The sequence below is a fragment of the Bombina bombina genome, chromosome 4 (assembly GCF_027579735.1).
Source record: "Bombina bombina isolate aBomBom1 chromosome 4, aBomBom1.pri, whole genome shotgun sequence".
Taxonomy (NCBI): Eukaryota; Metazoa; Chordata; class Amphibia; order Anura; family Bombinatoridae; genus Bombina; species Bombina bombina.
This window is the reverse complement of record NC_069502.1, coordinates 457,958,537-457,984,063: the sequence shown is the minus strand read 5'-3', so window position 1 is coordinate 457,984,063 and position 25,527 is coordinate 457,958,537. Positions and strand designations below refer to the sequence as shown.

Sequence of the window (25,527 nt, the reverse complement as noted above, 5' to 3'; positions counted from 1 at the left end):
CTCTTAAAATTGTTTTTATCATCTTCCTCCAAATTCATTGGTCTGTTACGCACAATGTATTCCACTTACTTACAAACCCAAACTCATTCTCCTCTGCCATTACAGGATTACATTGAGAAGTTCAAGTTCCGCAGTGTTGTAGCTCAGGATCTTCTGGAATCTTACCTCTGTTTTTTCCCAAAGTTGCGTGGAGAAAACCATGAAGCCAGGGAAGGTGAGTTCAAAGGAAGATATAAAAGATCACATTGTGAAGAATTGATTGCTATAATGTGCATGTGATGTATTCTGAAAGCAATGACGGATAACATAACCAATGTTTGTAGTTTTCTTATTGAGGCGAAAGTCATGCATCTAAAAGTCTCATACAACTATATATCGAAGTCATTTTTCTGTGTTGTAGAAGAAACCACAAATAAATAAGATGGGGAGATATCTTTTGCTTACTAAAAGGCAATACATTTGCAAGCTTCCTTCGTTAGGTCCCTTTCTACCTTCTGAAAAATGAGTACTATATGAGTAGTGTAAGGAAAATTAATATGAATGCTAAAAAAGCCTGGAAGTAGAAATGTATGATAATATCAATTAAGTTATGAGATCCATATCTCTGCATTATATGGGAGGGGTGACGACAATGCACCATTTGTTTGGCTGTGTTAAGTGATATCATAAATATGGATGTATGTTGTTTGATTTTTGCATGTCAAAAGTTTGTATATTTGGTTCAAAACTATACATATGCTTGTGTCTTTGCTTGCAAACCACATGAAAGTTTTGTATTTTGTCATTTAATGAGATGTTTTTTATAATAATGTTTAACCCCTTAAGCCATTTGGATGTAGCTACTAGGTCACAGAGTACTTTGCCCAGTGTACCGTGTTGATGTAGTATCTACGTCAAACACTCTGGCTCATACTGTGGTCCCTGCTTTCAACTTTGACAGTGGAGACTGCAGCCAGGAGCCTTTTATATGGCGAGCAAAAACAGACTCTGTCACTTTTATTTTTATATTAATAAATACATATTATAAAAAAGAGAGAATTTCTATAAACTGGGTACTGGCAGATGGCTGCCAGTACCTAATAGTGAGAGGGGGTAGGGTTAGAGAGCTGTTTGGATGGTATCAAGGAGGTGGAAGGGTTGAAGAGGGATCGCTACAATACAAAAAAAAAAAATATTATATAAAAAAATACTTATTGAAAGACTGCCAGTACCTAAGATGGTGGTGACCACTGGGGGAGGGAAGAGAGCTGTTTATAAGGGATCAGGGAGTGCGATGTGGGAGGGTAATCTCTACACTGCATAAAAATTATAATAACCTTACATGCTAATTAACCTCTTCACTGCCGGGAATTTTATGTGTGGTGCGCAGCTGCAATTAGCGGCCTAAATACCAAAAACCAATGGCAATGCCACGCGTTTGCTATTTCTGAACAAAGGGGATCCCAGAGATGTTTTTACAACCATTTGTGTATTTGTGTTACGATTGCACAAGCGGTATGTAAATAATTTCAGTGAGAAACCCAAAGTTTGTTAAAAATGTAACACTTTGTTTTATATGATCACATTTGGCGGTGAAATGGTGGCATGAAATATACCAAAATGAGCCTAGATCAATAACTTAGGTTGTGTACACATGTAGTTTTGACAGGTAAATTAAAAAATCACAAAAATAGAGCCTTGAATTTTTGTTGATTAATAGCAAAAATGCTAAAAATGATCTGATATTTTTGGCAAGTTCTTCTCTGAAATCCCTATAGCGAAGAGGTTAAATTTATCCTTTATTTTGCAGTTAGTTATTAATGGTATTACCTATTTATATTGTTTTTGTTTATTTTTATTCTATATTATGTCTTAACTTTACAACTATTCTTATCACAGACCTAGAATTTGACCGCTGGTTGAATGCCCCGGGTCCTCCAATGGCACAGCCAGACCTGTTTCATGGTTCTGTATTTACTGCTCCAGTGGAGGCGTTAAGTGATCTCTGGATGTCTGAACCATTGGATGTTGAAGTCGCTGTTTCTTTTGCTGATATCACGAACTGGCAGACCTTTCAGACTGTACTTTTCCTGGACCGGCTGCTAGATAAGTCCCCACTGCGTCCTGGTAATTGTACATTTATTAGATCCCACTTTTCACAGTTTTTTTTTTTTTTCTTCCTTAAAAATATATTTTTAAACCCTTAAGAAAAATGTGCAAGCCAAGTGTGAATAAGAAAACTGCCTGTTTAATGCTACTCCTAATTCACTGGAGTGAGCTATATTGCATAAATAGCATGCCTCTGTGTGTGGGATGAGAGGCATCCTATTTAGCCTGCTTATTCTTTTTGTAGAAATATAGTTAACTGAACACATTCCACAATCAACACCCAGGTTTGTTCCATGGGGTAAAAAATCAACCCAGGATATAGTTAACTTGTTAAATTTACAAAGGATTTATATTTCTGTGTAATTTGGACGGTTTAAAGTGATGCTCTTTGGAACTGAGGAAGGAGTGCATTACTTCAGGTACAGTTTGAGGTATAACTAGTAATAAGCTTTAAAGGGACAATGTACTCTAATATTTCCTCCCTTTTTAATGTGTTTGCAAATATACATTTAACCTACAGGAGTGTATTCAATTGTTTCCAAATAGTTCCTTCACCTATATTCTCTAATTTGAAATAGCTGATTCTCTTATTGTATCCCCACATATACCAAACATTTCTGAACTTGTTATGTTTAGAAAACAAATCACATAAACTAGAGGAGTTAGATACAATAATGCTCTGAATGGGGGAACTGCGACAGAGAGGTAATAAATGTTCTTTTCTATTCTTTTTAAAGGGACTGTACACTGTAAAATAGTTTTTATATGAATGTATTTTTAATGACTTGTTATACCAGCTGCAGAGTATAAAATTTATGAGAAATTGCATTTTTCGGTTTGTGTATATGAAGTAGCTGGTTTTGTGCTTTTAAACCACAGCCTATTACAATGGATTAAGCTTCAGGTAATATCAGATCTCATTATGTTATCACTTTTCTTTCATGTAATTGGCAAAAGTCCATGAGCTAGTGATGTATGGGATATACATTCCTACCAGGAGGGGCAAAGTTTCCCAAACCTCAAAATGCCTATAAATACACCTCCCACCACACCCACAATTCAGTTTTACAAACTTTGCCTCCTATGGAGGTGGTGAAGTAAGTTTGTGCTAGATTTCTATGTTGATATGCTCTTCGCAGCATGCTGAAGCCCGGTTTTCCTCTCAGAGTGCAGTGAATGACAGAGGGATGTGAAGGGAGTATTACCTATTGAATGCTATGGTTATCCTATCGGGGACCTATTTCATAGGTTCTCTGTTATCGGTCGTAGAGATTCTTCTCCTACCTCCCTTTTCAGATTGACGATATACTCTTATATACCATTACCTCTGCTGATTCTCGTTTGAGTACTGGTTTGTCTATCTACTATATGTAGATGAGTGTCTTTTGGTAAGTATGTCTTATTTTATTTATGACACTCAGCTATGGTTTGGCACTTTATATGTAAAGTTCTAAATATATGTTTTATACTTATATTTGCCATGATTCTGGTTAATCGGTATATTTCCTTCTTACAGACTGTCAGTTTCATTTTTGGGAAATGCATATGAATAAAAAAAATTTCTTACTTGAAAATTTGTCAAATTGATTTTTCTTTCTAAATTGCGGGCTGTTAGGCTCGCGAGACTTTTTTGGCGCGAGAATTACGTTTGTTGACGTTAATGTCGTCATTTCCGGCATCATAGTTGGCGTCGAGTTTTTCACGTTCTTGCGTCATCTATGACGCTTGTTTTTGTTGCAGACGTTTTTGGCGCCAAAAAATTTGTCAATGTGGGCGTCATACTTGGCGCCAGTTTTTTTGACATTATTTAAGTCTGTTTCTTTTTGCTTCTGGTTTCCAGAGGCTTATTATGTTTGCGTTTTTTCCCATTCCTGAAACTGTCATTTAAGGAATTTGATAATTTTGCTTTTTATGTTGTTTTTTCTATTACATATTGCAAGATGTCTCAGTCTGACCCTGTATCAGAATCTACTTCTGGAATGCTGCTGCCTGATGTCGGTTCTACCAAAGCTAAGTGCATTTGTTGTAAACTTGTGGTAACTGTTCCTCCGGCTGTAGTTTGTGTTAGCTGTCATGATAAACTTTCAAAAGCAGACAATATTTCCATTAGTAGTAATCCATTACCTGTTGTTGTTCCTTCAACATCTAATGTTCAGGATATTCCTGTTAATGTAAGAGAATTTGTTTCTAATTCTATTCAGAAGGCCCTGTCTGTTATACCACCTTCTAATAAACGTAAAAGGTCTTTTAAAACTTCTCATAAATTCGATGAATTTTTAAATGACCGCCAGCATTCGGATTATCTATCTCTGATGAGGATCTATCTGGTTCAGAAGATTCTGCCTCAGATATTGACACTGACAAATCTTCATATTTATTTAAAATGGAGTTTATTCGTTCTTTATTAAAAGAGGTGTTGATTGCATTAGATATGGAGGAGTCTAGTCCTCTTGATATTAAAACCAGTAAACATTTAAATTCGGTTTTTAAACCTCATATAGTTATTCCAGAGGTTTTTCCAGTTCCTGATGCTATTTCAGATGTAATTTCTAGGGAATGGAATAGTTTGGGTACTTCATTTACTCCTTCTTTAAGGTTTAAGAGACTGTACCCTTTGCCGACTGATAGATTGGAGTTTTGGGAAAAAATCCCCAAAGTTGATGGGGCTATATCTACTCTTGCTAAACTTACTACTATTCCTACGGCAGATAGTACTTCTTTTAAAGATCCTTTAGATAGGAAGCTTGAATCTTATCTAAGGAAGGCTTATTTATGTTCAGGTCATCTTCTCAGGCCTGCTATTTCTTTGGCTGATGTTCTGCGGCTTCAACTTTTTGGTTGGAAGCTTTAGCGCAACAAGTACCAGATCATAATGTGTATAGCATTGTTAAGCTTCTTCAACATGCTAATAATTTCATTTGTGATGCCATTTTTGATATCATTAGAATTGATGTCAGGTATATGTCTTTAGCTATTTTAACTAGAAGAGCTTTATGGCTTAAATCTTGGAATGCAGATATGACTTCTAAGTCAACGTTGCTATCTCTTTCCAAGGTAATAAATTATTTGGTTCTCAGTTGGATTCTATAATTTCAACTGTCACTGGGGGGAAGGGAGCTTTTTTGCCTCAGGATAAAAAATATAAGGGTAAATTTAGGGCTGCTAACCGTTTTCGTTCCTTTCGTCAGAATAAGGAACAGAAGCCTGACCCTTCCCCTAAAGGAACGGCTTCCAATTGGAAGCCTTCTCCATGCTGGAATAAATCCAAGCCTTTTAGAAAATCAAAACCAGTCCCCAAGTCCGCATGAAGGTGCGGCCCTCATTCCAGCTGGTAGGGGGCAGGCTACGATTTTTCAATAATGTTTGGATCAATTCAGTCCAAAATCATTGGATTCAGAACATTGTTTCTCAATGGTACAGAATAGGTTTCAAGATAAGACCGCCTGTGAGAAGGTTCTTTCTCTCACGCATTCCAGTGAACCCAATAAAGGCTCAGGCTTTCCTGAAATGTGTTTCAGACCTGGAGTCATCTGGGGTAATTGTGCCAGTTCCATATCGGGAACGGGGTCTGGGGTTTTATTCAAATCTGTTCATTGTACCAAAGAAAGAGAAATCTTTCAGACCAGTTCTGGATCTAAAAAGTTTGAATCGTTATGTAAGAATACCAACATTCAAAATGGTGACTATAAGGACTATTCTGCCTTTTGTTCAGCAAGGGCATTATATGTTCACAATAGACTTACAGGATGCTTATCTTCATATTCCGATTCATCCAGATCACTATCAGTTCCTGAGATTCTCTTTTCTAGACAAGCATTACCAATTTGTTGCTCTTCCTTTTGGCCTAGCAACAGCTCCAAGGATCTTCTCAAAGGTTCTCTGTGCCCTTCTCTCTGTAATCAGAGAGCGGGGTATTGCGGTAATTCCTTATTTGGACGATATCTTGGTACTTGCTCAATCTTTACCTTCTGCAGAATCTCACACGAATCAACTTGTGTTGTTTCTTCAAGAACATGGTTGGAGGATCAATTTACCAAAAAGTTCCTTGATTCCTCAGACAAGGGTAACCTTTTTAGGATTCCAAATAGATTCAGTATCCATGACTTTGTCTCTAACAGACAAGAGACGTCTGAAATTGGTTTCAGCTTGTCAGAACCTTCAGTCTCAATAATTCCCTTCAGTAGCTATGTGCATGGAAGTTTAAGGTCTCATGACTGCAGCATCGGACGCGATCCCCTTTGCTCGTTTTCACATGAGACCTCAACAGCTTTGTATGCTGAACCTTTGGTGCAGGGATTATACAAAGATATCACAATTGATATCTTTAAATCCCAATACTCGACTATCTCTGACTTGGTGGTTAAATCACCACCGTTTAGTTCAAGGGGTCTCTTTTCTTCGTCCAACCTGGACTGTAATTTCAACAGATGCGAGTCTTTCAGGTTGGGGAGCTGTCTGGGGATCTCTGACAGCGCAGGGGGTTTGGAAATCTCAAGAGGCGAGATTACCAATCAGTATTTTGGAACTCCGTGCGATTTTCAGAGCTCTTCAGTTCTGGCTTCTTCTGAAGAGAGAATCGTTTGTTTTCAGACAGACAATGTGACAACCGTGGCGTATGTCAATCATCAAGGTGGGACTCACAGTCCTCAAGTTATGGAAGAAGTATCTCGTATACTTACATGGGCGGAATCCAGCTCCTGTCTAATCTCTGCGGTTCATATCCCAGGTATAGACAATTGGGATGCGGATTATCTCAGTCGCCAGACTTTACATCCGGGAGAATGGTCTCTTCACCCAGATGTGTTTGTTCAGATTGTTCAGATATGGGGGCTTCCAGAAATAGATCTAATGGCTTCTCATCTAAACAGGAAACTTCCCAGGTGTCTCTCCAGGTCCAGGGATCCTCAGGCGGAAGCAGTGGATGCGTTGTCACTTCCTTGGAATTATCAACCTGCTTATATCTTTCTGCCTCTAGTTCTTCTTCCAAGAGTGATTTCCAAAATCATAATGGAACGTTCGTTTGTACTGCTGGTGGCTCCAGCATGGCCACACAGGTTTTGGTATGCGGATATTGTTCGGATGTCCAGTTGCCAACCTTGGCCACTTCCGTTAAGGTCAGACCTTCTATCTCAAGGTCCATTTTTCCATCAGGATCTCAAATCATTAAATTTGAAGGTATGGAGATTGAACGATTAGTGCTTAGTCATAGAGGTTTCTCTGACTCAGTGATCAATACTATATTGCAGGCTCGTAAATCTGTGTCTAGAAAGATTTATTATCGAGTTTGGAAGACTTACATTTCATGGTGTTCCTCTCATAAGTTCTCTTGGCATTCTTTTAGAATTCCTAGAATTTTACAGTTTCTTCAGGATGGTTTGGATAAGGGTTTGTCTGCAAGTTCCCTGAAAGGACAAATCTCTGCTCTTTCTGTTCTGTCTCACAGAAAAATTGCTAATCTTCCTGACATTCGTTGTTTTGTACAGGCTTTGGTTCGTATCAAGCCTGTCATTAAGTCAATCTCTCTTCCTTGGAATCTTAATTTGGTTTTGAGAGCTTTACAGGCTCCTCCGTTTGAGCCTATGCATTCTTTTGGATATTAAGCTACTTTCTTGAAAAGTATTATTTCTGAATTATCTGCTCTTTCTTGTGAGTCTCCTTTTCTGATTTTTCATCAGGATAAGGCGGTTTTGCGGACTTCATTTAAATTTTTACCTAAGGTTGTGAATTCCAACAACATTAGTAGAGAAATTGTTGTCCCTTCGTTGTGTCCTAATCCTAAGAATTCTTTGGAAAAATCTTTGCATTCTTTGGATGTGGTAAGAGCTTTGAAATATTATGTTGAAGCTACTAAAGATTTCAGAAAGACTTCTAGTCTATTTATCTTTTCTGGTCCTAGGAAAGGTCAGAAAGCTTCTGCTATTGCTTTGGCTTCCTGGTTAAAGCTTTTGATTCATCATGCTTATGTGGAATCGGGTAAATCCCCGCCTCAGAGGATTACGGCTCATTCTACTAGGTCAGTTTCTACTTCCTGGGCTTTTAAGAATGAAGCTTCTGTTGATCAGATTTGCAAAGCAGCAACTTGGTCTTCTTTGCATACTTTTACTAAATTCTACCATTTTGATGTTTTTTCTTCTTCAGAAGCAGTTTTTGGTAGAAAAGTACTTCAGGCAGCTGTTTCAGTTTGATTCTTCTGCTTATAATTTTAGTTTTTTTTTCTTTATAAGATTAAAACTTTTTGATTTGGGTTGTGGATTCTTTTTTTCAGCGGAATTGGCTGTCTTTATTTTATCCCTCCCTCTCTAGTGACTCTTCCGTGGAGTTCCACATCTTGTGTATTTGCTATCCCATACGTCACTAGCTCATGGACTCTTGCCAATTACATGAAAGAAAACATAATTTATGTAAGAACTTACCTGATAAATTCATTTCTTTCATATTGGCAAGAGTCCATGAGGCCCACCCTTTTTGTGGTGGTTATGATTTTTTTGTATAAAGCACAATTATTCCAATTCCTTGTTGATGCTTTCGCTCCTTTCTTATCACCCCACTTCTTGGCTATTCGTTAAACTGAATTGTGGGTGTGGTGAGGGGTGTATTTATAAGCATTTTGAAGTTTGGGAAACTTTGTCCCTCCTGGTAGGAATGTATATCCCATACGTCACTAGCTCATGGACTCTTGCCAATATGAAAGAAATTAATTTATCAGGTAAGTTCTTACATAAATTATGTTTTATGTACACAGGCTTGCTTCCTTATCTTATATTTGTCTAGAAAACCAAAGCTCAATACTTAGAGAGAACAATGAAAAATGATCATTGTATTACTTAACTATCATGCCCCCCACTGAGAGTGTAATCTCTTCTGCTGGTTGTTTTACTTAGGCTAATTCAATAGAATATACTCCAATATAGAAACTTTCAGTGTAGGTTGGGATACCACATGCTAAATCGGCTATTTTAAATGCCAAATTAGGGATAAAGGAGCTACTTGTAAACAATTTAAAACACTCCAGCAGGTAAAATGAATCCTTGGGAACAATTTAAAGGGAGAAAATGTTTGGGTGAACTGTCCCTTTAAGTTTTGGCCTTTGAGTAAAAAGTACTAAAGAAGATAAGGACAACATTGTTTAAATAGATTAGATAGAGGGTTTTCTCTCCTACAAGATCAGCCCATTGTATGAGGTTGTGGTTTCAGTTAGCAGAAACAGCTATTTCATGTACAAAAATATCCATAAAGAATAATTTCCCATACATTTTAAACTCTGCTGCTGGTATAACAAGTAATTTGAAACACATTAAAGGGACATAAAACCCATTTTTTTTTCTGTCATGATTCAGATAGGAAAAGAAGTGATTTTTTTTTTTTTTCTGATGGGACTATTGTTTTTGTCATGCATTCATAAATAAGTAAGTAAATGATGCTAAGTGTCAAGTATACTCAATGGTTAGAACCAAATGAGTGATTCTGAATACTTAAAACTCCCCCAAGCTAGCCACTGCTGAATTTGTCAGGGTATTTGGAGTTGAGCATTAACCTTCGTCAAGCTAAAAGGAAGGTACTGAGCTTAATGGGTCGCCGGATGACTTTAAGTATCATTCAACATTCGGTATAAATGCAATAATCTCTACTGGCCCGACCACAGCTTTACAACAACCTTGTTCTGCTTGAGTATTGAGGGTGCTCTAGAACAGACCACAGATCCAGCCGTTATAGAGAAGGCTCAGAATAGTAAATCCTGACGAGCAGCCGCAATGGATTGCGCCTGTGCATTAAACATTCTGTTGCAGCTTGTGTCGTCTCAGGTTCAACCTTTCAGTTTAGCTTGCCCCATCTGCAGACGACTGACCACCATGCCATCAAGGAAATCCACTAAGGCAGAAAAGAGCAGGTAAAGGAAAGCAACGCTCCACAAGCACTTCTTGTTCCCAATAACAGACACAGCAGATTCTTGGGGAGAGTATAACTTTCGCTATGCAAGGCGAGTAAATGATTAATTCAATGAGTGATATTCCAAAATGAATTGATATATAAAACTTAATGTATATTATATATACTTAATAACAATGGAAGTCCACAGGCTACAGCAGTAACTCTCTAAGAACAGCAGGTAAAATAAGCTTACGTGTTTCGGCTAAGACACCGTATTTGGAGTATCCCTCTTACTTAACTTTTATTTATTCATGATTCAGATAGAACATACAATTTTAAACAACTTTCCAATGTACTTCTTTTATCAAATTTTCTTTGTTTTCTTGTTGTTTGTTGTTGAAAAGCAGAAGGTATGTTTGGGAGTGTGCAAGTGTCTTCAGCACTATATGGTCGCAGTTTTGAAACATACATTAGAAAGAGCACTAGATGGCAGCACTATTTCCTGTCATGTAGTGCTTCAGACATGTACCTATCTAGATATATCTTCAACAAACAATAACAAGAGAACAAAGCAAATGTGATAATAGAGGTAAATTGGAAACTTTTTTTAAAATTGTATTCTCTATCTGAATCGTGAAAGAATAATGTTGGTTTCATGTTCCTTTAAGGAGATACTAATTTCTCTTGTAAGGTGTATCCAGTCCACGGATTCATCCATTACTTGTGGGATATTCTCCTTCCCAACAGGAAGCTGCAAGAGGATCACTTACAGCAGAGCTGTCTATATAGCTCCTCCCCTAACTGCCACCTCCAGTCATTCTCTTGCATCTCTCGACAAGGGAAGTATCAAGAGATGTGTGGTGATTTAATGTAGTTTATCTTCAATCAAAAGTTTATTATTTTCAAATGGTACCGGAGTTGTACTATTTTGGCCTCAGGCAGAAAATAGAAGAAGAGTCTGCCTGAGGTTTTTGATGATCTTAGCGGTTTGTAACTAAGGTCCACTGCTGTTCTCACACATAACTGAAGAGATGGGTAACTTCAGCTGGGGGAATGGCGTGCAGGATTACCTGCTCTGAGGTATGTTCAGTTTTTAATTTTTCTAGAGAGATGATAAGCTAGAAAATGCTGACAGTGCCTGATTTATTTAAGGTAAGCCTGATTACAGTGATTTAATAACGACTGGTATCATGCTTGCTGTAAAGGGTAATATTCTTGTTATTTGCTCTCATTACTTAGTAGATATAACGTTTGTTTGATGTATATAAACGTTTATTACAAATGGTGATAAAACTTTATTCTGGGGCCCAGTTTTTCCACATGGCTGACTAGTTTTTTCCTAGGGATAGTTTTTTTAAGGCCCTCTCACTGTGAGTACATGTTGGGAGGGGCCTATTTTCGCGCCCTAATTGCGCAGTAGTTTTTGCGGCTTGAGACATCCAGCTTCCCTGAAGGAGTCCCCTGACATATAGGACCCCTCTACAGGGTTTTTGTGCCTTCCAAAGTTAGGAGCCACAGTTGAGCTGTGGCAGTTGGTTGTGACTGTTTAAAAACGGTTATATCGTTTTTTTGATCCGGTTTTGAAACTAAGGGGTTAATCATCCATTTGCAAGTGGGTGCAATGCTATTTTAGTCTATTATACACACTGTAAAAAATTCGTAGAATTTACTGCTTTTTTCACTGTTTTGCAGTTTATGTGATTGTTTTTTTTCTCTTAAAGGCACAGTACCGTTTTTATTTTTTGCTTGTTCAGTTATTAAAGTGTTTTCCAAGCTTGCTGGTCTCATTACTAGTCTGTTTAAACATGTCTGACATAGAGGAAACTCATTGTTCATTATGTTTAGAAGCCATTGTGGAACCCCCTCTTAGAATGTGTACCAAATGCCCTGATTTTACTATAGATTACAAAGACCATATTCTGGCTTTAAAAAATTTATCACCAGAAGAAATTGACAAGGAGGAAGTTATGCCGTCTAATTTTCCCCACGTGTCAGAACCTATAACTCGCGCTCAGGGGACGCCAAGTACATCTAGCGCGCCCATTGCGTATACCTTACAAGACATGGCAGCAGTTATGAATCATACCCTTACAGAGGTATTATCTAAACTGCCAGGATTACAAGGAAAGCGAGACAGCTCTGGGACTAGAATAAATACAGAGCTCTGTGACGCTTTAGTGGCTATGTCTGATACACCCTCACAATGTACTGAAGCCGAAGCAGGGGAGCTTCAATCTGTGGGTGATTTTTCTGATTCAGGGAAGACACTTCAACCTGATTCTGATATGTCTACATTTAAAATTAAGCTTGAACACCTCCGCATATTGCTCAGGGAAGTCTTAGCAACTCTGGACGACTGTGACGCTATTGTAGTCCCAGAGAAATTATGTAGATTGGATAAATACTATGCAGTACCTACTTACACTGATGTTTTTCCAATCCCTAAGAGGTTTTCTGAAATTATTACTAAGGAATGGGATAGACCAGGTGTACCGTTCTCTCCCCCTCCTGTTTTTAAAAAGATGTTTCCTATAGACGCCGCTACACGGGACTTGTGGCAGACGGTCCCTAAGGTGGAGGGAGCAGTTTCTACTCTAGCTAAGCGTACCACTATCCCTGTCGAGGACAGTTGTGCTTTTCTAGATCCAATGGACAAAAAATTAGAGGGTTACCTTAAGAAAATTTTTATTCAACAAGGTTTTATTCTCCAGCGTCTTGCATGCATTGCCCCAGTCACTGCTGCTGCTGCTTTCTGGTTTGAGTCTCTAGAGGAGGCTCTACAGGTTGAAACCCCGTTGGAAGATATTATTGACAAGCTTAAGGCCCTTAAGCTAGCCAATTCATTTGTTTCTGACGCCGTTGTTCATTTAACCAAGCTAACGGCTAAAAATTCAGATTTTGCTATTCAGGCGCGTAGGGCGCTATGGCTTAAATCCTGGTCAGCTGACGTGACTTCAAAGTCTAAACTTCTCAACATTCCCTTCAAAGGACAGACCCTATTCGGGCCTGGACTGAAGGAGATCATTTCTGACATCACTGGAGGAAAAGGTCACGCCCTTCCTCAAGATAGGTCCAACAAATTAAGGACCAAACAGTCTAGTTTTCGGCCCTTTCGAAACTTCAAGAGTGGCGCAGCTTCAACTTCCTCTAACACAAAACAAGGCTTGGGCAAGAGATGTCCAGGATCCCTGGGCATTGGAAATTGTGTCTAAGGGTTATTTTCTGAAATTCAAAACCTTTCCCCCAAAAGGGAGATTTCATCTCTCACATTTATCTGCAAACCAGATAAAGAGAGAGGCATTCTTACATTGTGTTCAAGACCTCCTAGTTATGGGAGTGATCCACCCAGTTCCGCAGGAGGAACAGGGGCAGGGCTTCTATTCAAATCTGTTTGTAGTTCCCAAGAAAGAGGGAACATTCAGACCAATCTTAGATCTCAAGATCTTAAATTTCTCAGAGTCACATCCTTCAAGATGGAGACTATTCGAACCATCCTTCCTATGATCCAGGAGGGTCAATATATGACTACAGTAGACTTAAAGGATGCTTATCTTCACATCCCGATACACAAAGATCATCATCGTTTTCTCAGGTTTGCCTTTCTAGACAAGCACTACCAGTTTGTGGCTCTTCCCTTCGGGTTGGCCACGGCACCAAGAATCTTTACGAAGGTTCTAGGGTCCCTCCTAGCGGTCCTAAGGCCGCGGAGTATAGCAGTAGCCCCTTACTTAGACGACATTCTGATACAGGCGTCGACTTTTCAAATCGCCAGCTCCCATACGGACATTGTTCTGGCATTTCTGAGGTCCCATGGGTGGAAGGTGAACGAAGAAAAGAGTTCTCTATCCCCTCTAACAAGAGTTTCATTCCTAGGAACTCTGATAGATTCGGTAGAAATGAAGATTTACCTAACGAAGGCCAGATTGTCAAAACTTCTAGACTCTTGCCGTGTTCTTTATTCCAAAGTTCAGTGTATGGAAGTAATCGGTTTAATGGTAGCGGCAATGGACGTAGTACCGTTTGCCCGCCTATATCTCAGACCGCTGCAACTTTGCATCCTCAGTCAGTGGAATGGGGATTACACAGATTTGTCCCCTCTACTAAATCTGGATCAAGAAACCAGGGATTCTCTTCTCTGGTGGCTATCTCAGGTCCATCTGTCCAAGGGGATGAGCTTCCGCAGGCCAGATTGGACTATAGTAATGACAGATGCCAGCCTTCTGGGCTGGGGTGCAGTCTGGAACTCCCTGAAGGCTCAGGGCTTCTGGACTCAGGAGGAGGCACTCCTTCCGATAAACATTCTGGAACTAAGAGCTATTTTCAATGCTCTTCAGGCGTGGCCTCAGCTAGCTGGGGTCAGGTTCATCAGATTTCAGTCGGACAATATCACGACTGTATCCTACATCAACCATCAGGGGGGAACAAGGAGCCCCCTGGCAATGTTGGAGGTTTCAAAGATAATTCTATAGGCAGAGGTTCACTCTTGCCATCTATCTGCTATCCATATCCCAGGAGTCGAGAACTGGGAGGCGGATTTTCTAAGTCTGCAGACTTTTCATCCGGGAGAGTGGGAACTCCATCCGGAGGTATTTGCACAGTTGATTCAACTTTGGGGCAAACCAGAACTGGATCTCATGGCATCTCGCCAGAACGCCAAGCTTCCTTGTTACGGGACCAGGTCCAGGGACCCCAAGGCAACGCTGATAGATGCTCTAGCAGCGCCTTGGTCCTTCAATGTGGCTTATGTGTTTCCACCGTTTCCTCTGCTCCCTCGTCTGATTGCCAAGATCAAGCAGGAGAGAGCTTCGGTGATTTTGATAGCACCTGCGTGGCCACGCAGGACTTTGTATGCAGACCTGGTGGACATGTCATCCTGTCCACCATGGACCCTGCCACTGAGGCAGGACCTTCTACTTCAGGGTCCTTTCAACCATCCAAACCTAATTTCGTCTGACTGCTTGGAGATTGAACGCTTGATTTTATCAAGGCGTGGTTTCTCTGAATCGGTCATTGATACCTTAATTCAGGCTCGAAAGCCGGTTACCAGAAAAATCTATCATAAGATATGGTGTAAATATCTTCATTGGTGTGAATCCAAGGGTTACTCATGGAGTAAGGTCAGGATTCCTAGAATATTATCTATTCTCCAAGAAGGATTGGAGAAGGGATTGTCTGCTAGTTCCTTAAAGGGACAGATTTCTGCTCTGTCTATTCTTTTGCACAAGCGTCTGGCTAATACTCCAGACGTTCAGGCGTTTTGTCAGGCTTTAGTTAGAATCAAGCCTGTGTTTAAACTTGTTGCTCCGCCATGGAGTTTAAATTTAGTTCTTAAAGTTCTTCAAGGGGTTCCGTTTAAACCTTTGCATTCCATAGATATCAAGCTGTTGTCTTGGAAAGTTCTGTTTTTGGTAGCTGTCTCCTCGGCTCGACGAGTTTCTGAGTTATCGGCTTTACAATGTGTTTCTCCTTATCTCATTTTCCATGCTGATAAGCTAGTGTTGCGTACCAAACCTGGGTTTCTTCCTAAAGCTGTATCTAATAAGAATATCAATCAGGAGATTGTTGTTCCTTCACTATGTCCTAACCCTTCTTCAAAGAAGGAACGTCTATTACACAATCTTGATGTGGTCCGTGCTTTAAAATTCTATTTACAAGCCACTAAAGATTTTCGTCAAACATCTGCTTTGTTTGTGGTTTACTCTGGACAGAGGAGAGGCCAAAAGGCTTCGGTAACTTCTCTTTCTTTTTGGTTAAGAAGCATAATCCGCTTTGCTTACGAGACTGCTGGCCAGCAGCCTCCTGAGAGAATTACAGCTCATTCCACTAGAGCGGTAGCTTCCACATGGGCTTTTAAAAATGAGGCTTCTGTTGAACAGATTTGTAAGGCGGCGACTTGGTCTTCGCTTCATACCTTTTCTAAATTCTACAAATTTGATACTTTTGCTTCTTCGGAGGCTGTTATTGGGAGAGAGGTTTTACAGGCAGTGGTGCCCTCCATTTAAGTGCCTGCCTTGTCCCTCCCTTCATCCATGTCCTATAGCTTTGGTATTGGTATCCCACAAGTAATGGATGAATCCGTGGACTGGATACACCTTACAAGAGAAAACAAAATTTATGCTTACCCGATAAATTTATTTCTCTTGTGGTGTATCCAGTCCACGGCCCGCCCTGTCATTTTAAGGCAGGTGTTTTTTGTTTTTTAAACTACAGTCACCACTGCACCTTATAGTTTCTCCTTTCTCTTGTTTGTCTTCGGTCGAATGGCTGGAGGTGGCAGTTAGGGGAGGAGCTATATAGACAGCTCTGCTGTGGGTGATCCTCTTGCAGCTTCCTGTTGGGAAGGAGAATATCCCACAAGTAATGGATGAATCCGTGGACTGGATACACCACAAGAGAAATAAATTTATCAGGTAAGCATAAATTTTGTTTTTATAGTACACTGTCCCTTTTAAGAGAGAAAATGCTGCTTTGGGGTAATAGTTGTTGGAGATTACATCATCGGCCTCTGGGAGCTCAAATGGCAGTGAGCCTTTGTTCTCAGGAGGTGCCCTTAAAATATGTACTTTGTGAAGTGCTGCGATGTGAGCTTGGAGGTGTGGATCTCTTGTCATGATGTGTAATCTTATGCACGTGCCAAGATACAAATGTGCAATTTTTTTTCTCTATCTAAAGTATTCACATAAGTGAGCTTTTGGGAAGTAAACTCATTTAGAAGTGAAGTGTTGGGTTATGGAAAAGAAAGGATTAGTGAGTTGGTAGTCGTAACCTTATAAGTAGAATATGAGTAGGGGTATTTGTAGTTATTTATATGCAGAGAGTGCTAAGTATTTGAGTGATCTGTTAGAGGAGTTCTGCAATGTATAATATCCATTTTGAATAAACCCCTTTTTTCTTTTATAAAGGTGTTGAGTCTGCAATCCGTTACTCCTGGGAATTATACATCTGACCACTAGGAGGCAGCAAACATCCCAAAACTCCAAGAGACCTCAAAAGCCCTCCCACCTTGCAGGAAACTGGTCTTATATTTTGCCTTCGCAGGAGTAAGGTGCTCAAGGTGTTTGTGTGAAGGGTTCCCTATGGGCGTTAGTCGCAGGCCTGCCATAGGAGTTGCAGGCACCAGTCCCTAGCCGCCTCCTGTTGGTTCTTCGTTATACTCTATATATTAAGATCCTCTGCTGTCATGTACTGCACTGGATTGGTTATCTACTGAAGCATTTTTTTTTGCCTATGATAAGTCCAGTACTATGGGTGTTTGTCAGGTAGGTTTTGGGGTTGTTTGGCACCTGATTAGTCTATAGGCTATTGGTAGTTTAATCTTTTATGGGTATATCATAGCCTGGGGACCATTTGATCAGGCATTTTAGGCTTGGGTGTATGCTTAATTTTTTGTCAAACTTAGTATCTTGTGCACATCTGTATGTTTGGCATGTAGTCTTCGAGTACTCTATGGATTATTAACGCTCATGAATCTTGCTTTAGACTCTGGTGAAGGGGTAAGATTTGAATTGCTTCCAAGAGCTGCATTATTGGGTGTAAGGTTACTTTATCTTGCCTTTAATGTTATATTTAAATCATTATTTGTATTTTGATTTACTCATTACCTGCCAGTTACTCTTTTATTATGGAGCATTCTGATTCTGTCCCCTCTTCTGTTAATACTTGTACCTCAGAAACTAGATCCTCTGAACACTTTTCTATTAATATTTAGTAAGTTTATTTTTTTGCTATCTGGTTGATATAATAATGAGCAAGGGGCTCAGCTTTGCAAATCATGTATAGATCATATTATGCATTTTGATCAGTCTAATTCTGCTCATGCTCCTAAGGGTATCTGTCCTCCCTCTGTTCTACACAGGGGAGTTCTTCAGATTTTTCTCCAGGATTTAAAGGGACACTAAACCCCATTTTTTTTCTTTTAGGATTCAGGTAGATAATACAATTTTTAACAACATTCCAATTTACTTCTATTATCTAATTTGCTTCATTCTTTAGATATCCATTGCTGAACAAATAGTAATGCACATGGGTAAGCCAATCGCACAAGGCATCACATGGCCACCCTCCAATCAGCAACTACTGAGCCTATCTAGATATGCTTTTCAGCAAAGTATATCAAAAGAATGAAACAAATTAGATAATAGAAGTAAATTAGAAAGTTGTTTAAAAGTTCATGCTCTTTCTAAATCGTGAAAGAAAAAATTTGTGTTGCATGTCCCTTTAGAGATTTTGTACACTCAACTATATATGAGGTGTTGGCTTCCATGTCCTCTCCAAGTAAGCACAATAAGGTGATTTCTGATAATCCCTCTACTAGCTTTTCTGATTTAAGTAAGTCTGTGTGTTAAGCTGAATGTTCCAGACCCTGGTTTGTCTGATTTATCATCTGAGGGTGAAGTATTTTCAGAGGATCAAGAGTCAGTCTCTGATCAAGAAACTGAATCTTCCTCTTTTTTGTTTTTAAACTTGAATTCATTTGTTCTGTTTTAAGAGAAGTCTGTTAAACAGCTGGATTTAGTTTTTAAACTCTCTGCTAAGTCTTCTGAGGTATTCTAGTTCCTGATGCTATCTCTGAGATAATTTCTAAAGAGTGGTATAAGACTGGTATCCCTTTTAATCCTGCTCAAAATGATGTTTCCTTTGCCTGCTTCTAATTTTGAGCTTTGGGAAACTATTCCTAAAGTGGACGGGGCTATTTCCACTTTGACTAAATGTACTACTGTTCCTCTTGAGTATAGTGCCTATGGATAGGAAAATTAGTAATTTTAATAGAAAGTCCTTTTAGGAAGCAAGTTTTCTTTTTAGGCAAGCAATTAGTATTGCTTGTGTTGCTGCGGCCTCTACCCTTTGATGTGAGGGTTTATCTGAGCAGCTTTCTGAGGAGTCTGTTGGTGAAGTTTTCTAATCCAATTAAAACTCTTGAAGACCGCTAATGCTTTAATTTTTTTATGCCCTTGTTGATATTAAAGGGACTTGAAACCCCAAAATTTTCTTTCATTTTTCAGATAGAAAATACAACTTTCTTATTTCTATTTAATTTGCTTCATTATCTTGGTATTCTTTGTTGAAGGAGCATATATGTGCAGCCACCAATCAGCAGCTCCTGAGCCTACCTAGGTATACTTTTCAACAAATTATACTAAGATAACAAAACAAATTAAATAATAGACGTTAATTGGAAATATTTTTAAAAGCACATGCTCTATCTGAATCATGAAAGAAAACAAATTGGGTTTCATGTCCCTATAAGATCAATGCTAAGGATATGGCACTAGCAATTTTGACTAGGAGGGCCTTGTGGTTTAAATCATAGTCTGCTGATATGATTTCTAAATCTAGACTTCTGTCCCTTGTTGTTTGGGTCTGGTATGGATGACATTTCTATGTTGACTGGGGGCAAACAAGCTTTTCTCCCCCAGGAAAAGAAGTCTAAGGACTTCTAACCATTTTCGTTCATTTCGTCTAAGAACCAGAAGTCGTCGTCCTTCCCAGAAGCAGGGCTCTTCCAGTTTCTGCTGACAGCCAAACCCTACTTGGAATAGATCCAAACAGTCCAAAAAGCCTGTTTCCACTACCAAGTCTGCATTAAGGTGTGTCCCCCAATCCAGATCTTCTGGTAGGGGACAGATTACGCCTTTTTCAGGGGGCTTTGTTTTATTATGTTCAAGATCCATGGGTTCTGAACATTTCTCAAGGATAACAGAATAGGTTTCAGATCAAAGTCTCCCAGGTGAAGGTTTCTTCTGTCTCATGGTGCCAAGAATTCTGCAAAGTCAGGAGCCTTTTTTCACTCTATTTCAGATCTGGAATCTTTGTGACTAATAGTTCCAGATTTGGAACAAGGTCAGGGATATTATTCCAACCTCTTTATTGCTCCCAAGAAAAAAGTAACTTACAGACCAGTTCTGGATTTGAAAACTTTAAATAAGCTTCTCAGGGTTCCTTCTTTCAATATGGAACCTATTTTTCAAAGAGAACAGTTCATGTCCTCTCTCTAGATCTGAAGGATGCTTATCTTCATATCCCTATTCAAAGGAATCCTCATGCATTCATGGACAAGCATTTTCAGTTTGTTGCTCTTCCATTTGGTCTGGATACCACTCCCAGAATTTTTGCAAAGGTTCTGGGCTCTCATATCAGTGATGAGCTTAGTTTTGGTTGTTCCTTAACTGGACATAATTTGCATAAATAAAAAGAGAGAAGCGCTCAACCTGGGAACGAACAATAGCATAATAGCTTGTTCTATGGCTAGTTACCACCCTAGAAGCAGCCTCTTTTTGCTCAATATGTGCCTTTCACAGAGAAGAACTTTCCTGTAGCATATCAGTCTGATCCTGACTAAACAGTACAGTCCAGCACCGTAATACCAGGCAATCCCTCTCTGAACGAGAGAAACAGGAAAAAACCCAGACGTACGTTGTGGCCTAGTGTGGGCCTCGTCAGTGAGGTGCAGCCATATCCCTCTAGGCACACTGAGCAACGGGTCCACGTCTTGATTCCCGTATCACACTTAGGAAGACTTCCCTAAGTGTCATAATTTGCATCAATAAAAAGAGAGAAGCACTCAACCTGGGAACGAACAATAGCATAATATCTTGTTCTATGGCTAGTTACCACCCTAGAAGCAGCCTCTTTTTGCTCAATATGTGCCTTTCACAGAGAAGAACTTTCCTGTAGCATATCAGTCTGAACCTGACTAAAGAGTACAGTACATAACCGAAATATCAGGCAATTCCTCTTTGACAGAACAGACTAGGGTTAAGTTAGTCACGGCTTGTGTAAATCTTCTGTCAGTTCATTCTCCTTCTGTAGCTCTTTGTATGGAAGTTTTAGGTTCCACAAGACATTTTCAGCTTTGTATGCTTCGTCAGCGGTACAGGGATTACACTCAGATGGCTCAAAAGATTTTTTTTTTGGATGCCAAAGCAAGTCAATCTCTTTCCTAGTGGATCACTCATCGGTCCATTGTTCTGGGGGCATCCTTTTCTGTCTAAATTAGACTGTGATCGCGACAGATGCACGTCTTTCAAGTTGGGGTGCAGTGTCGGGATCCCAGAGAGCACAGGGAGTTTGGTTACTTTGGGAGACTAAGTTGCCCATAAGTATTCTGGTACTGCATGCAGTTTTCAGGGCCCTTTCGTTTTGGCCTCTCCTGGGGGAAAAGAGAGACTTATCTGCATTTCCAGTCAGACAATGTCTCGGCAGTGGTTTACATCAATTATCAAGGGGGTACTCGCAGTTCCTTGGCAATGAGGGAGGTTTCCCAAATTCTGCAGTGGGTACAATGCAATGTCTTTTTAATTTCTGCAGTACATATTCTAGGGGTGAGCAATTTGGAAGCAGACTTTTTCAGCTGCCAATCCCTTAATCCAATCCCTTAATATCATCTGTGGGGTCTTCTGTAAGTAGATTTAATTGGCTTCTCGTTCTAAAAACAAGTTCACCATATACTTTGCAAGGTCCAGGGATCCTCAGGCTGAGTTTGTGGACACACTAGTAGTTTGTTGGTTGTTTTGTCTGGCCTACATTTTTCCACCTTTTTGTTCTGTTACCAAGGGTAATAGCCAGGATCAGCCAGGAGGTATCATCATTAATCTTGATTGCTCCAGCTTGGCCTCGCAGTGCTTGGTTTTCAGATCTGGTGCAGATGTCTAGTTGCCCTCTTCCTCTGAGTCACCTGTCTCAAGGTCGGGATTAAAAATCTCTTGATGGCTTGGAGATTGAACACTTTTTTTTTATTTTAAGACTGAGCTTTTTCTGATTCTGTAATTGAAACTTTGATTCAGGCCTTTAAACCTGTTACTAGGAAAATGTATCACAAGGTTTGGATGGCTTTTATTTCCTGGTGTGTGGCACATGGGTTTAGTTGGCACTTGTTTTAGAATTCTTAAAAAAAAAAAAATTCTCGTTTTAACGAGTTTTTTCAAAATTTCAGATTTTCAAAATTTTGTCCAGGACTTATTCAGGATTAAGCCAGTTATTAAACCAGTTTCTCCTATGTGGAATTTAACAAAAGTATATAAGAAAGACCATTTTTATGTTTATGCTTCTTCTGAAGCAGCTTTTGGTAGGAAAGTCCTTCATGCGACTGTATCCTGGGCATTAATTATTATTGTGTGTGGGTTTTTTTTCTGCATATAAAAAAAAAATTAAAAAAAATGAATCATCCAATATATTTGGAACAGTATATCTGGTGCTGCCAAGATTACTCATGGATTCCACAGCTTGGGTATTGGTTCCCAGGAGTAATGGATTGTGGACTCTCACTACATTTATTAAAGAAAATATAATTTATGCTTGACTGATAAATTAGTTTTTCATGGTGGCGAGAGTCCACTTGCCCCACCCATTATTTTCTATTGTGATTATTTTAGTTTTTCTGGCGACATTTTAAGTATGCACCTCTACTTCATTTTTATTTTTTTTCCTGCTCCTTTTTGTTTTACGCTTATTTTCTTTTCCTAACATCTTCTTTTCTGCTTTGGCTATACATCAGACTAGTTTCCTGTAATGTGGGAGGGGTTTTAAGCATTCTTGGAGTTTTGGGATCTTTGCCTCCTCCTAATGGTTAGGAGTATAATTTCCAGGAGTAATGGATCTTGGACTCTCACTACCATTAAAGAAATTAATTTAGCAGGCATAAATTATATTATTGATTTCATACACTTTTTTTTTTGCACAAATATTCTTCTGGTAACATTTGTCTTTATAAGTGCTTTCCTAATGTTTCCTGTGATCATTCTCTCCTACTTCAGAGGTGATGATGCAGCTATCCCTATGTTATTCTGCTGATTTGGCAACCATGAATACTGAGATCCGAATTCGCTGGTTACAGATTGTGGTGCGAAATAATTACCAACCGGACTTGCCTCAGGTGCGACACTTCCTACTCTGCCAGGTGAGTACCTGTTATGTGCTGCTGCTGCTTATTATTATTATCGGTTATTTGTAGAGCGCCAACAGATTTTAGCAGGGGCCATCACACTAAATGTATAGTCGGTTAACAAACTTTTAATATGGGTTTGAAAAATGTGATAGATTTGTTTTGCCATCTACAGAACTGATAAACAAGCCAAGAAAAGAATGTTTTGATTTGTAGTGTTTCTGAAAATGTCTCATTGGCCCTCTGAGTGAAAGAGAAAACAAGTAAATGTGGTACCCTTGTGTGAAAAAGCTTGGACATAATTTTACATGAATGTTCAACTGAGCGTTTGAATGATTTGTTTTTTATTTTTCTGATAATAAATATTTTTTTATATTTTTTTTTCCAGACATCTAGGATGTATACAATCCCTTTGTACGAGGACCTGAGCTCTGGACCCTTGAAAACCTGCGCTCTTGAAATCTTCTACCAGACACATGGAAGGCTGCATCCAAACTTGCGCAAAACTATCCAGCAGATCCTTGCTCAGGGAGGCTCTGTGGTGCAGCCAGACAATGTCATGCCCATCCTGCCAAATGAAGTCTGTTCACAGGGGGCCCCGTCTCTCAGGGATGTGAATGTGACAGCATGACAAACATAGTCCTGCTGGGCTATATCCACCAGCTGGATTTTATCAAACCAGACTGTGCCTTGTGCTGGCCCAGAGCTACAGTCTCTGTCTGGTGTTTTTTTGCACAGGGGAGGAGGAGCAAGAAAAAAGCACATCTTGCTCAAAACCCTCAGATGTGGGTGCTCTAAAACACCACCCTTCAAGCATTCTAGACCTTTCTTGCAAGGTGTTGAAGGTGGGGAAATAGGACTGTTGTATTTAGTGTATCTGCTAAATGAAGCTGTGTTCAGGACTTCTCTATATTTTATAATCCTTTCACTCCCTGTGTTCATCTGCAGTTCAGTAAGGCAGGCAATGGCTCTTATTGCATGTGCACTGGTGTGTATATTTATCCCTTGTTTGTCAAGGGCTTAATTGCATTGCTGTCTGGCAGCCTAAGGGTAAAATTCTACCAATTATTTTTCATTTTTACTTTAAGTGTACTTAAACCCAGCTTAACCACTTCTGTTTTTTTAATTGTATTTTGTTTTAAAGAACAATTCTTATTTCAGTTTGAAATTTGTATGGTAACCATATTGATTTTCTCTCTATTCAATGGAAGGCAGACAAATATCCCATCTACAGTACATTTGAACTGTTCCTTTGTGTTGCATTTTAGGAACTGGTATGGATATTTTTTGTTGCTGAATAAGATGCTGCAGATGCAAAATCTCAAGTTAGTTTAAGATGACCACTTACAGTTCGCAAACTGATTAGAACGTGTTTTTTTTTTTTTCCTGTGTGTGTGTGTGTATGTATGTATGTGTGTGTGTGTGTATATATATATATATATATATATATATATATATATATATATTATTTTTTTAACCACTTGCACTAAGAGGGCTTTAACAGTGTGGCTCTCTCTGACAGTGGCCAGACCACGCTATTTCTTGCTGCTGACTCTGAGGCCTGCACTTTTAAAGCCCTGGAAGATCCTTGCGACAGGCAACATACAGGGTACGCCTCTGTTGTTAAGGGTTAAAGTTTTACAGTTCTGAAGCCCTTGCCTTAATTGTGAAGCCAAAGTTATGTATTCTGTCTCTAAAATGTGCCAAACATGCCCCAATATCTGTCTGCATGCATTTTTGCACCGAATTTCTTGGGCTACTCTGTGGAATACAGATACTTTCAATTCACAATTTTGGTAAGTGCTTTGTATGTGCCCACTGATTTTTCTCCCTACTAATTATTTTTATCCTATACCTTTTTAATTCTAGCCCTGCTGCATTTTTTGATGCTTCTGTTTGCTTTTGTCAGCACAGAAGCTGTTTGTTTTTTTACATCCACTTCTTGCACACCACTGCACCTGTTCTTCCCCACCTTCATCACTCTTGCATTTTATTTGCACACTTAGCATCTCATTGGGTTTACTTGGGTAATGAGGTGTCTCTTCCGCACTATATGATTGCAAACTCAAGCAATAACTGAACTGTGGTTTAGCTTCATGCTTTTTGTGCTTACCAAGATATTTGGCTACTATATGAGTACAGTTTCCTTCCTAGAATTTGGATCAGGAAGGCTAAGGGCTCAGCCCCTCACCCACAGGTTACTATATCCTGAATAGAAAATGTTGAACACTCAGCGCTTTTTTTTTTTTTTTTTTTTCTTTTTTTTTTTAAAGCTGTAACCTGGGGTGGATGTAACTATTTCAATGGAACTTTTATTTTAAATTACATTTTAACTTTACAGTGGAGAAAAAAAATAAACAGAGTGTAGAATTGGTCTTGTTTTTCTCTCTAAAACCTTGTGTCTATGGGACAGTTTTATTTTAAGTTTTTATTAAATAATAATTTGCATGATGGTCTTGTTATATGGTACTATAATTTTAAAAATGTGTTTATTTTGAAATAACAAATATGAATTCAGAACTTGAAACTGCAGTAACAAAAGATTTAGAAAAGCTTAATATACATTTAAATGAGCTAATTGAGTTAAAAATACAACACATTTAAATAACTCTTTACAGTTTGTTGTCTGTTGTATAGGTACAGATTGTCAACAAATTTATATGAAAAATAGGTAATGTAGTATATTCAGG

The 25,527-nt window shown here is 39.1% G+C and overlaps 1 protein-coding gene across 1 annotated transcript in view; it reads left to right on the top strand.

Moving 5' to 3' along the window:
* Window positions 1-25,211, top strand: part of RNPEPL1 (arginyl aminopeptidase like 1) — a 51,697-nt gene extending 26,486 nt beyond the window's left edge. The window contains exons 8-11 of the mRNA XM_053710318.1: window positions 106-214; window positions 1,879-2,106; window positions 22,710-22,852; window positions 23,226-25,211. Of these exons, the coding sequence (XP_053566293.1) occupies window positions 106-214; window positions 1,879-2,106; window positions 22,710-22,852; window positions 23,226-23,468 (723 nt within the window). The 3' untranslated portion in view covers window positions 23,469-25,211. The remainder of the gene's footprint in view (window positions 1-105; window positions 215-1,878; window positions 2,107-22,709; window positions 22,853-23,225) is intronic.
* Window positions 25,212-25,527: the final 316 nt, after the last annotated feature.